Consider the following 13,327-nt stretch of genomic DNA (forward strand, 5'->3'; position numbering starts at 1 on the left):
GCTGAAGGATTATGAATGGACAGACCATCTGTTCTTGGGATTCTAATAACTGCTAATACTAAAGCTATTCATTAGTCTCCAGGAGCACTGCTCTCAAAAAAGGGATTAATTCTTTTCTTACTATTTAAATGCTGCGGAAGATGATTGAATGCGAAATTGGCTTATGAACACATGAATTCAGATGAAGGAATGTTGTGTATTTTTTATTTGTCTCCACAACGGAGATATAAAAATTATAGATAATCTGTCAACCCAAATACACATAGGATAAGACCCATTGTTATTGACTGTAGATAATCCTTTGTTATTACTTCACTGATAAACAGGTTATGAACATAGATGAACCTCTTGCAAGAAAGAGAAAATACAGACAGCTATCTACAGGTGAAAATTAATGTCCAGCTGCAAGATAAATAAGTATATTCTCATCAATCAAAAGAAGATTATATCTGGAGTCCAGATTTCCATCTTCCTTCAATGCAGAGAAGCTTTTTCACTGAGTTCAGAGCTCAGCACTATGCAGAAGGTTGCCAAGCAACAGAAATCATCCAAATTGAAAATGAGCAGAAAAATGAAGAGCTGCGACTACTTAAGGTAAATGTTTTGCAAGACCACTCTAGAAATTTATATGTGCGGTGTTGCCTGCTTGTAACAACTAAATGATGACATTTGATAAAATACTGTTTTCACATTGCTGCGCAGTCAATTATATTTAAAACCACTAAAATCTACTTACTTCAATAATGTTAACAAAGTTGCAAGTTAAAAATGGTGAAATGGTGATAGAAAGTACCACTGTCAGCCCAGTTGAAGCTGATCAGGGAATCATTAGTGGTGGAGAAGAGGATGTGTCTTTCGGGGTGGGTGGGTTAGTGTGAGAAGGGAGTTCAGTGTGGGAGATCTGCCATCTGTGGCTGGGAGCATGGGAGTGGGCACGAGATGTCCTGTGACTGGACTTTGGGAGATTATTGGGTGTGTTTGGGTAGTGAGCTTGGATTGGGGACGGTGGGGGGGGGGGGGGGGGAAGGTAGTTAGAGAGAAGTTGTGATCTGTAGTGTGTGAGGGAGAGGGGCCTCATTTTTCTCATTAGAAAAATAGTGATCATGTAGAGGTGTACAAAATCACGAGATAGATAGATCAGGTAAGCGCATAGAGTCTCTTGCCCAGAGTAGGGGAATCAAGATGCAGAGGATGTAACTTTAAGGTGAGGGGAGAAAGATTTAATAGGAACCTGAGGGGTAACTTTTTTACACAAAGGGTGGTGGGTGTATGGAATGAGCTGCCAGAGGTGGTAGTTGAGGAAGGTACTATCGCAACATTTAAGAAATATTTATAATGGTACATGGATGGGATAGGTTTAGAGGGATATGGACCAAACACAGACAGGTTTCTACGAGTGTAGATGGGGCATGTTGGTCGGTGTGGGCAAGTTGTGCCGAAGAGTCTGCTTGCACGCTGTGTGACTCCATGACTCTATAACTGTTGCTTAACTCTGGTAACCCAGGTTCAAACCTCATTTCCAATGCTGTTCGTGTGGAAATGGCACATTCTCCCTGTGACAACATGTGTTTCCTTCATGAGCTCCATTTCCTTGCCTGCTCCAAAGATATATGGGTGGTAGGCTAACTGGCTAGTGTAAATTTCCCTTGCGTCAGATCTGTGAGGTGATTGCCTGAGGGAAGGGAATTGATGGAAATTTAGGATGAGTGAAACGAGATTAAGGCAGGATCAATGATCAAGTTTAACTCAGTGGGTTAAAGGGTCTATTTCTGTGCTGTATGATTCTGTGAATCTTTAAGTGAATAGCTGATATGTGAAAATATGATTTGTGAGAGTTGAATTTTTGCTTGAATTTTTGCAATCATATAACCACATCAACTTTCCAGATCACCATTTTATACGTATTCAGGGTACGCTATGGAATATCATAGCGATATGGATCGTCCATCTCATGCTAAACCTGACATCTGTGAACTTAATAAATATAATTATTTTGGATTGCCACCAGAGTAAATGCATCAGAAAGTAGAGAGAGGTTTTTGGCTCCAGACCATACGGGCGATGATTATGTCACAGCAATAAAGACATAGTTATTCTATGGAGACATCACAGGCAATAATATATAACTGATAATGTATTCCCAGCATAGCAAATAGTGCAGTGACCATCTCAACACCCAAAAGAGATGATGATCCATAATACTGCAAAAATGCACTGAGAGTACAAATCGAATTCCAAATGACTGCTGGCTTTGTAACGTCTTTATTTTCTCCAAATTTAAGATGGCAGATACAGAATTTATTCTGAGTATTTAGTATTTATTAGGGTGGCACGGTGGCGCAGCGGTAGAGTTGCTGCCTTACAGCAAATGCAGCGCCGGAGACTCAGGTTCGATCCTGACTACGGGCGCCGTCTGTACGGAGTTTGTACGTTCTCCCCGTGACCTGCGTGGGTTTTCTCCGAGATCTTCAGTTTCCTCCCACACTCCAAAGACGTACAGGTATGTAGGTTAATTGACTGGGTAATATGTAAAAAAAATTGTCCCTGGTGTGTGTAGGATAGTGTTAATGTGCGGGGATCACTGGGCAGTGCGGACTCAGTGGGCCGAAGGGCCTGTCTCCGTGCTGTATCTCTAAATCTAAAAAAAATCTTTTAAAAATGGCAGCAAAATAAAGATAATCCTGCAGGGGAGTTCTGTGAAAATGTTAGGTCTTCACCATCATTCACGTTCAGTATTTGTCTATCCTTCAGTATTTCAGGGGGGGATAAACAGTCTGTATCTTGATTTTCCACAATATTAACTTGATTTTCCACAATATTAACTTTAGTTGCATATGTTCAATGAGAGATAATTTTGTTCTATATCTCAAATTTTTGGGTAATGATTTGTGGATTCGGTAAGGATGAATTTCCATGACGCAAATGGCCAGAACATAAGGGTTGTCTGTATCGGTTGACTTCAAAGCCCATTATTTCTGTGGCAGTGGACTGGGAAAAGTTTTATTCCATTTACTCCTGAACCAGATGGTAAATTAGTAAGCTGCATATGAAGATATTTTTTTCAGAGCAGCCTGTTGAATAAACTTTTTTTTGTTGTTATGTGCAACAGACATTTTTTTGCTGATTACATCTGCTATTTGTTCCATGTTGGGCAGATATTTTACCGGCACAGCTTGTCAGATAGGAACGTTTTGGATTACGATAAGATGATTAAGCTTCTGGGAATTCCTTGCACTATATATAATGCCCTATAATTATCATAATCCTGCTAATTGCATTTGTACAACCTTACATGTAGCATCCTTGATAATATTTCTCCTTAGGACTACAACATTTTTACATTAATAGTCAGTGATTGTTTTCATTTCTGGACATTTGTCCATGTGATAATGCAGCTTGATATACTGGAGCCAGGATTTTCTGTGGGTTTGTTTGGGTCACACTATTAATATTCTGTTGTACTTGAGGATGCTTTTTTCATACACTAATAATTTTGCTGAGGTAAAAATTCATCTTCACATTGGTCCTGACCTGAGAGGGGGACTGGGAGTACTAATGGGGTTGTGGATGGGGAACAAGATGCCTGCCTTTTATAAAGCTGGGCGAATGTTCATTATATTTATTTCAAAGGAAGGACAAGCAGGAGGTTGCTACGATTTACTGTACCAAATAATTTTCAAGGCTCTGAACATTTAACCCATTCTCTTTTTACAATATCCAAAGACTTGCTAATTTTTTTTTTAAACCTGTGAACGTTTGCCAATTCCTAAATGGGGAAATGTCTGGGAACAGTGTTTTATCAGCATTGATATTCAATGAATAGTGTTACAGTGTATCAAAAGGTTTAACATAGCAATGTAAAAGTCAGAGCAATCGAAGCAAAAAAAAGATTAAGTTAGAGGTGAACCATTTTTTAAAGAGGACAGAATAGATTTGGCCCTGATTTATCAGAATCAAAGATTGACAGGCAAATCTGTAAATGAACAATGGGAAGCATTGAGAAGCAAAAATAAACTGCCCGAGGAACTCAGCAGATCAACCGGCATCTGTGGAGAGAGAGGGATAGTTGATATTTTGGTCCGGGACCCTGTATCGGGGCGGAGACTGTACAGGAGATAAGCCCAGTGTAAAGAGGTGGGGGGAGAGGGGTGCGATAAGAGCTGGCAGGCAGTAGGTGGAATCAGGCAAGGAGGGGAATGATGAGCAGATGAAGCCAGGTAGGGAGAGAATGGGGGAAGGTGGAGTCGGAGGCTGGAAAGTGATAAGTGGAGACAACAAAAGATTGTAGATTCGTGAATCTGATAAGTAGGGAAGGTGAGCTAAATAAAGAAAGGGTAATGGGAAGAAGCAACCGGTTGAAGGAGGGAATGGAAGGCCAATGGGCTAAGTATATGGATGATGGATTGGTGGAACCAGGTTGGGAAGGGGAAAAAACGTGTTGCCAAGGGGCTGAGGATTTGGGGGAGGGGGGGGAATTGGAAAGAACGCAATAGACCAGAAGGATTGAGAAATGAATGAAAATGCGACAGGTTACCTGAAATTGGAAAATTCCACGTTCTTACCTAACCAGGTGAAATATGGAGCCTAGTTCTTCTAGTTTGTTGAGGCCTCACCCTAACAGGTAGAGGGCCAAGGCCAGGTAGGGTAGTATGAAAAAGGGAAGGGGAATTGAAGTGGCATGTGATTGGGATCTCAAGATGACCATTGTGGACTGAGTGCAGGTGCTTGGCGTTGCCTATTGTTGGTCATGCCAATGTAGAGGAGGCCACGTTTGGAGCACTAATGCATTTGAAGGTTGGGGATCAGCTATGAATGCAATAAATTACAAAGCAGGCTTTGAAGGCCAAATTGCATACTGCTGATCCAATTTTCTGTACTTCAATCTCAGGCAGTTAGCTGAAGGTAAGCTTTGATTTCTTATTTGTGCATAGAATCATAAAGCATGGGAAACAGGCCCTTTGGCCCAGAAAGTCCGCGCTGACCAGCGATCACCCTGTACATTAACATTATCCTACACAACAGGGACAATTTACAATTTTGCCGAAGCCAATTAACCTCCAAACCTGCCCGTCTTTGGAATTTGGGAGGAAACCAGAGTACCTAGAGAAAACCCATGCGGTCACAGGGAGAACGTACAAACTCTGTACAGACCTGTATTCAGACCTTGTCTCTGGCACTGTAAGGCAGCAGCTCTACCACTATGCTAATGTGCTGCGCCTGTGCTACCTGCACTAATCCAATTTTCAGCACCCATCTCGTAACATTTTATACCATGGTGTTTCAAGTGTTTATTTAAATATCACTTCAGTGTTGCCTTTACCATATCATCGGAAGGGTGTATAAGATTTCAACCATTTGTTCTAAAAAAAAAACACTTCCTCAATTATTTACGTTAAACGTATTCCCTCTGGTTCGACATCTCTGCTATGAAAAAGGGTTTCTCGTTATTTATCCTACCTTTGCTTCATTAGAATGTTCCTTAGTTTACTTTAGTTACAGCCTGGAATAGCCCTTCATGTCCACGCAAATGATCGATCACCTGTTCACACTTCTTCTATGCTATCCCACTTTCTCTTCCACTCTGTACACATTAGGAGAAATTTACAGAGGGCAATCAACCTACAAAACAACAGTCCTTTGGGATGTGGGAGGAAACCTGAATACCCGGAGGAAACCCATGCAGTCACAGAGAGAAGGTGCAAACTCCACACAGACAGCACCAGTGGTCAGGATCGAACCCGAATCTCTGGCGCTGTGAGGCAGCAGCTGTGCCACTGTCCCACCTACTCGCCAGCTCCACACCCCCTTAGCCTCTCCAACTTGAAAGAAACCTAATCTGTTCTCTGCAATCGCACCTTCTCACTGAAACACTCCATCTAAGGCCACATCCTGTTGAATCTCCTGTGCACGTACACCAGCGTGACCACATTCTTACTGCTGGTGCTGCTTAATTATATTAATATTTTCTAAGTCTTGGTACCACATATTTTTTTAATAGATTCCTGCATTATTCCAATAACCAATGTCAAGCTAACAAGTCGAATATTCCCAGTGTTGTCTCTCCCACCTTCTTAAATGGTGGGTCTGCAACTGATCCTATGCAATCTGCAGGAAACATTCCACTTTGTATGGAATTCCTGAAGCTATATGCAAAACATCCATTGTCACCCGTCATTTCATTCAAAACTCTAGAACGAAGATCATTAGGTCCTTAGAATTTATCAATTTTCAGGTACATTAACTTCTCTTGGTCATACTTCAGCAGTAAATTCTTGTACTTCATTTGTTCTAGAAACCTCCAGTATCTTTTGCTTTTTCACGCATGAGCACACTGTGTAAAATATTTGTGTTAGTCCTCTGCCATTTCCATATTCCCATCATAAATTCTGCACAGTGGAATCTAAATGATGTAAAATTACTTTGTGCAAAATTAGCTTCAATTTAATTGTTACTTTGACCTGAAATGATAAGTTATCATTTCTTTCAATAGATTATTAGGACAAATTTGAATGTGTTGCTGCAACTTAATGTAATTTTGTCAGTGAAATTTCACATGCATGACGTTTATAAAATAAAGTGTTTAAAAGAGTCTCAATTACTGACATTTAAAATGCATTTTCTTAAATTACCAACCAGTTAGAAAGATAACTTGAGTCAGTTTTAATAGCAAGGCATAATCCATTTGCTTTTTTGAACAGACAAGCTGGAATTGGAAAGCAGTAATCCAATAGTCAGAGATATTCATACAAACTGAACGAGCTGTAGAAACTAGTCTATTTTTGATATTGCATTATTTCTTGATAATTGTCAGTAGCTACTGATAATATTGCATTGCAGTGAGAATTGATCAGAGTAATAATTTCCCTGTGACTCAATTTACTATCCTGAAAATTCTACAAGATTATTAAATTAGATGCGAGGAGCCCCAATCAGAATTTCCTAGATTGAATAATAACAGCAAACCCTGCATAAATTACTCTTAAGTTTGCGATACCTCAGCAATCTCATTCAAAGAATAACTCGAGATGGTGAAAATACCACTGTAGAAAAAAGAGTGGAGGGGGTTTTAAGGTGACGGAGTACGTGCTTGAGAGTGGGTGGGGAGTGAACATGCTGAAACTGATAATGCACAAGAACTCAGTTCCAACTCGTTAACTTCCAGTTTTACTCCAGTTCACTAGGTTGCAAATATACAAACTCCTTGTCAAAAGCAACTCGACATCAGACAATAGACAATAGATGCAGGAGGAGGCCATTCAGCCCTTTGAGCCAGCACCGTATTTCACTGTGATCATGGCTGGTCATCCACAATCACTACCTCGTTCCTGCCTTCTCCCCATATCTCTTGACTCCGCTATCTTTAAGTGCTCTATCTAACTCTCTTTTGAAAGCATCCAGAGAATCGGCCTCCACTGCCTTCTGAGGCAGAGACTTCCACAGATTCACAACTCTCTGGGTAAAAAAGTTTTTCCTCATCTCCGTTCTAAATGGACTATCCCTTATTCTTAAACTGTGGCCCCTGGTTCTGCACTTCCCCAACATTGGGAACATGTTTCCTGCCTCTAGTGTGTCCAATCCCTTAATAATCTTACATGTTTCAATAAGATCCCCTCTCATCCTTCTAAATTCCAGTGTATACAAGCCCAATCGCTTCATTCTTTCAACATATGACAGTCCAGCCATCCCGGGAATTAACTTCGTGAACCTACGCTGCACTCCCTCAATAGCAAGAATGTACTTCCTCAAATTTGGAGAGCAAAACTGCACACAATACTCCAGGTGTGGTCTCACCAGGGCCCTGTACAACTGCAAAAGTACCTCTTTGCTCCAACAGTATATTCAACTCCTCTTGTTATGAAGGCCAACATTCCATTAGCTTTCTTCGCTGCCTGCTGTACCTGCATGCTTCCTTTCAGTGACTGATGAACAAGGATACCCAGATCTCATTGTACATCCCCTTTTCCTAACTTGACACTATTCAGATAATAATCTGCCTTCCTGTTCTTGCCACCAAAGGGGATAACCTCACATTTATCCATATTAAACTGCATCTGCCATGCATCTGCCCACTCACACAACCTGTCCAAGTCACCCTGCATCCTCATAGCATCCTCCTCACAGTTCACACTGTCACACAGCTTTGTGTCATCTGCAAATTTGCTAATGTTACTTATAATCTCTTCATCTAAGTCATTAATGTATATTGTAAATAGCTGCGGTCCCTGCACCAAGCTTTGCGGTACCCCACTAGTCACTGCCTGCCATTCTGAAAGGGACCCGTTTATCCCTACTCTTTGTTTCCTGTCTGCCAACAAATGTTCTATCCATGTCAGTACCCTACCCCCAATACCATGTGCTCTAATTTTGCCCATTAATCTCCGATGTGGGACCTTATCAAAGGCTTTCTGAAAGTCCAGGTACAGTGCATTCAGAACGTATTCAGACCCCTTCATTTTTTCCACATTTTGCTACGTTACAGCCTTATTTTAAAATGGATTCAATTCTTTTTTTTTATCACCAATCCACACACAATATCCCATAATGAAAAAGCGAAAACAGGTGTTTAGAAATTTTTGCAAAGTAATTAAAAAGAAATAACTGAAATATCACATTTACATGAGTATTCAGACCCTTTACTCAGTACTTTGTTGAAGCACCTTGGGCAGCAATTACAGCCTTAAGTCTTCTTGGATATGATGCTACAAGCTTGGCACACCGGTATTTGGGTAATTTCTCCCATTCTTCTCTGCAGATCCTCTCAAGCTCTGTCAGGTTGGATGGGGAATGTCGATGCACAGCTATTTTCAGGTCCCTCCAGAAATGTTCAATTGGGTTCAAGTCCAGGCTCTGGCTGGGCCACTCAAGGACATTCACAGACTTGTCCTGCATTGTCTTGGCTGTGTGCTTAGGGTCATTGACCTGTGTGAAGGTGAACATCCGCCCCAGTCTGAGATCCAGAACGCTCCGGAGCAGGTTTTCACAAGAATCTCTCTGTACTTTGCTCCATTCATCTTTCCCTCAATCCTGACTAGTCTCCCAGTTCCTGCCGCTGAAAAACATCCCCACAGCATGTTGCTGCCACCACCATGCTTCACCGTAGGTATGGTATTGGCCAGGTGATGAGCGGTGCCGCTTGGCATTCAAGCCAAAGAGTTCAATCTTGGTTTCATCAGACTAGAGAATCCTGTTTCTCGGTCTGAGAGTCCTTTAGGTACCTTATGGCAAACTCCAAGCGGGCGGTCAAGTGCCTTTTACTGAGGAGTGGCTTCTATCTGGCCACTCTACCATAAAGGCCTAATTGGTGGAGTGCTGCAGATATAGTTGTCCTTCTGGAAGGTTCTCCATCTTCACAGAGGAACTCTGGAGCTCTGTCAGAGTGACCATCGGGTTCTTGGTCACCTCCCTGACCAAGGCCCTTCTCCCCCGATTGCTCAGTTTGGCCGGGCGGCCAGTTCTATGAAGAGTCTTGGTGGTCCCAAAGTTCTTCCATTTAGGAATGACGGAGGCCACTGTGCTCTTTGGGACCTGCAATGCTGCAGAAATTGTTTTATACCCTTCCCCAGAACTATGTCTCGACACCATCCTGTCTCGGAGGTCTAGGGACAATTCCTTCGTCTTCATGGCTTGGTTTTTGCTCTGACATGCACTGTCAACTGTGCAACCTTATATAGACAGATGTATGCCTTTCCGAATCATGTCCAATCAATTTAATTTACCACTGGTGGACTCCAACCAAGTTGTAGAAACATCTCAAGGATAATCAATGGAAACAGGATGAATCTAAGCTCAATTTTGAGTGTCATAGCAAAGGGTCAGAATACGTATGTAAATGTGATATTTCAGTTATTTCTTTTTAATTACTTTGCAAAAATTTCTAAACACCTGTTTTCACTTTTTTATAATGGGGTATTGTGTGTAGATTGATGATAAAATAAATGAATTTAATCCATTTTAAAATAAGGCTGTAATGTAGCAAAATGTGGAAAAGGTGAAGGGGTCTGAATACTTTCTGAATGCATTGTACACTACATCCACTGGCCCTCCCTTGTTCATTTTCCTAGTTACATCCTCAAAAAATTCCAGAAGATTAGTCAAGCATGATTTCCCCTTCGTAAATCCATGCTGACTTGGACCGATCCTATTACTGCTATCTAAATGTGCCGCTATTAATTGCTCAGTTAGAGATAAATTGGCACAGATTTATGTGTTTTATGTCTTTCACATGCATCCTAAGCTCCTTGAGGTTAAAAATCACAATCGAGTCAAAATCGAGACAAGAGTGCAGCAGAGATCAGTCAATGTCAGGGAAGCTCAGCATTCAATTCACAATACAGCCATTTTCTTACCTGTTAGAGGAAAACGCTGCTTGCAGGACTTTGGCTAAGTATTTACATTTTATACTTTGGAGGCTTTATTTACTTGTTTGTGGTTTGATTCATCTGATTAGGGTGGTGGGAGGAGGTTACAGCCAGCTGGAACAGGACTGCTGCCAGCTGGGTCTCGTAGATCCATTTTACAAGGTCACTGCTCCCGTCAATTTCTTTAGAAGCTTCCTGGATTCTCCTCGAGATGTATCCTGAACCTCCCAGTTAATGGCTCGCAATTAGTAATCAATGGCTCGTTTGCCAGAGCTGGCAATTATGTCAGTTTAGTCTGCAATTTGCAAAGGATGGAATTACCAAATAACCAAAATGGGTTACATTTTAACATTTACTTTTTACATTTATTTTTTAATATAATTTACTGCAATATAATACACACGACATAGGTTATTTTTCATAGGTTAGGGCATTGTCCAATTCACCTTTGCAGACATTGGACGTTGTCTCTGGAACTGGTGCATTACAACGCTGTGAATATTGTAACACTATTCTCATACTATACTCTAAACTTTGTACATTCCCCTTTGTTCTACCTATTGTACCTTGAGTTTGACTTGATTGTATTTATGTATAGCATTATCTGATTTGATTGGATAGCATGCAAAACAAAGCTTTTCATTGGACCTCGATGCACATGGCAATAATAAACTTAAACATAAGCCTAATGTTGATGTTCAATATTTAACAGTGTTACCAGGTAGCTGGGGAGTTCCCCTGTCCTAAGTTCCATCAACTATTCCTTTTGTGAATTTGTGAGTGATGAGAGTACTATGTTTACAGCGTACCATGTTTACATATCTGTTGTGCAAGTCTGACTGCAAGCCAGAATTTCATTGTTCTGTCTTGGGACATATGACAATCAAACACTCTTGACTCTCGATTCTTCACTAATTGGAGGGCCACTTCTGGTTTCTCTCTCTTTCCACTCTCTTTCTGTGCACAAAGGGAAAGAACGATATGTGAGTGTGTGTAAGGACACCACTTGGTAAAAGTAAGAATCAGAAAGATGTGGCATTGTTGAACAATAAAGTAAATTGTCCATGGCGATGAAGTTGTGACAATGGTAGGATAGGAGCAAAGTGTAGATACGAGAGGGGATGCAATGCCATAGTGTAATATGCAGAGCAGAGTGATGGTCTTAGAAGGATGTCATGGGTAATGCTTACTCTTCCTGACAGGGTGGTTAATGTTCCACTCAAGATTTGGAATCATAGAATCATAGAATTATATAGCATGAAAACAGGACCTTTGGTTCACAATGTCCATGATGCTTGTAAAGTACACTAATCCGATTTTCTGTACACCCTTTGGCCTTCCATGCTTTAACAATTCAAGTGCTCAACTACATACTTCTTAAATGTTCTGGGTGGTTCGGTCTCCATTACTCCTCAGGCAATGTGTTCTTTTTTTTCTTCTTTTTTTAATTTAAATTTTAACAAAGCACATACATGTTACAACTCATAGTACCCAATGATGGCAATGTGTTCTTGATTCCAATCACTTCCGGGTGAAACAAATCTTCCTCAGATCGCCTTTAAACCTTCTACGCATTACCTAGAATCCATGTTTCCTTTTTTCTGTTTATCCAGCTCTGAATATTTCCTTGAGATCCAGGATTCCTTATATCTGCCGTAGGATATGTTAGCCCTGATCTCTGACTAATTCATTTTGAATCACTCACACTTGTCACAGGTAGATGTACCTATAAGCAGCTGCTCCCTGTTTATTTTTGTCTGATCCTATCATATAGCTTTTCACCAATTCAAGATCTTAATTGTGGGGCTAATCCTGCCTCTTTCCACAGCTACCTTGAAACTTAGATTTATGATTTTCAGCAAAATGTTTTGCCATTGACACAGAACCTTATTGCCTAGTTACATTCCCTAAAATTAGGTCCAGTAGAACTATTTGCATGCCTGCTCTAAAGGCTCTCCTGGACACACTTTAAGAAGTATATCTTTCTATGTCTTTCATGCTTTCACAATTAATAGTGGGGAAGCTGAAACTCACACTATAACACAATTATTCTTACATTTCTCTGTGATTTGCCTCCATATTTGCTCTTTTATCTTCTGCTGATTGTGAGGGAGCCAGCAATAAACTCCATGCAAAGTGTAGGGTTCAAAAGGCCTAATCCAGCTCCTACTTATGTTGTATAATTAGACACAAACTACTCTACCTCCTTAAGCAGCAATTAAATAAATGACCAGAGCTTCAGTTGCTGATGGAGGAATTAAAAATAGATCAGGATATTATGAGAATACCTCTGTTCTTCTTTATATTGCACAGAGGCAATTATTATAATGATCTAAAGGGGAAAGCAGAGGTTTAGAATAACATCAAGTCAACATTCACAACTATGAAGAACTCTCTATGCTGCACTAATGTACCCATGTACAGCTAGTCAATGGATCTCAGCTTGCATCTACTCATTTTTGTATTCAGGGACAAGAATGCAACCACTGAGCTCTGCATGCACTACTGATATAATAATTACAAGTAGCAGCAAGATCAATCGATCGTCAAGGCAGCTTCATTTTCCCTATTTCTGTGTTAGTGCAAGGATCTGTTATGTCAGAATGACATGAAATCAGATCAGTGGGAAACTGGCCATACCGATCTATTTATTACTTTACCCTTTCATCTTTAGTCAATTTAGTTCATTTTTTTCAATAAAGGCAAAGCTGAAAAAAACCATAGAATATTCTCATCTTGTGATAACATTTTTCTTAAAATAATTGAAGCCATAATTATAATCTAACTTTTGCAAGCAAGTTACCCCTCAGGTTCCTATTAATTTTTTTGCCAAATTCTAATTTTTGCCAAACTCCCTTTGGTCTGACACCACTAATGATATTTCTTACTATTTTCCATGGCAACAAATGAAACACCAACTGCATTCGAAGAATAAAGTCCCTGCTGTGGAGTCGAAGGAACAGAATAAC

At 40.5% G+C, this 13,327-nt stretch overlaps 1 protein-coding gene across 3 annotated transcripts in view; it reads left to right on the forward strand.

Moving 5' to 3' along the window:
* Positions 1–391: 391 nt before the first annotated feature.
* rgs20 (regulator of G protein signaling 20) overlaps positions 392–13,327 on the forward strand; it is a 151,711-nt gene continuing 138,775 nt past the window's right edge. Inside the window, exon 1 of one of the 3 annotated variants that reach the window (XM_078398545.1) lies at positions 392–594. In XM_078398545.1, the coding sequence (XP_078254671.1) occupies positions 478–594 (117 nt within the window). In that variant the 5' untranslated portion in view covers positions 392–477. The remainder of the gene's footprint in view (positions 595–13,327) is intronic. The other 2 variants (XM_078398543.1, XM_078398544.1) reach the window with 2 other exon arrangements.

Source organism: Rhinoraja longicauda, chromosome 4, assembly GCF_053455715.1.
Source record: "Rhinoraja longicauda isolate Sanriku21f chromosome 4, sRhiLon1.1, whole genome shotgun sequence".
NCBI lineage: Eukaryota > Metazoa > Chordata > Chondrichthyes > Rajiformes > Arhynchobatidae > Rhinoraja > Rhinoraja longicauda.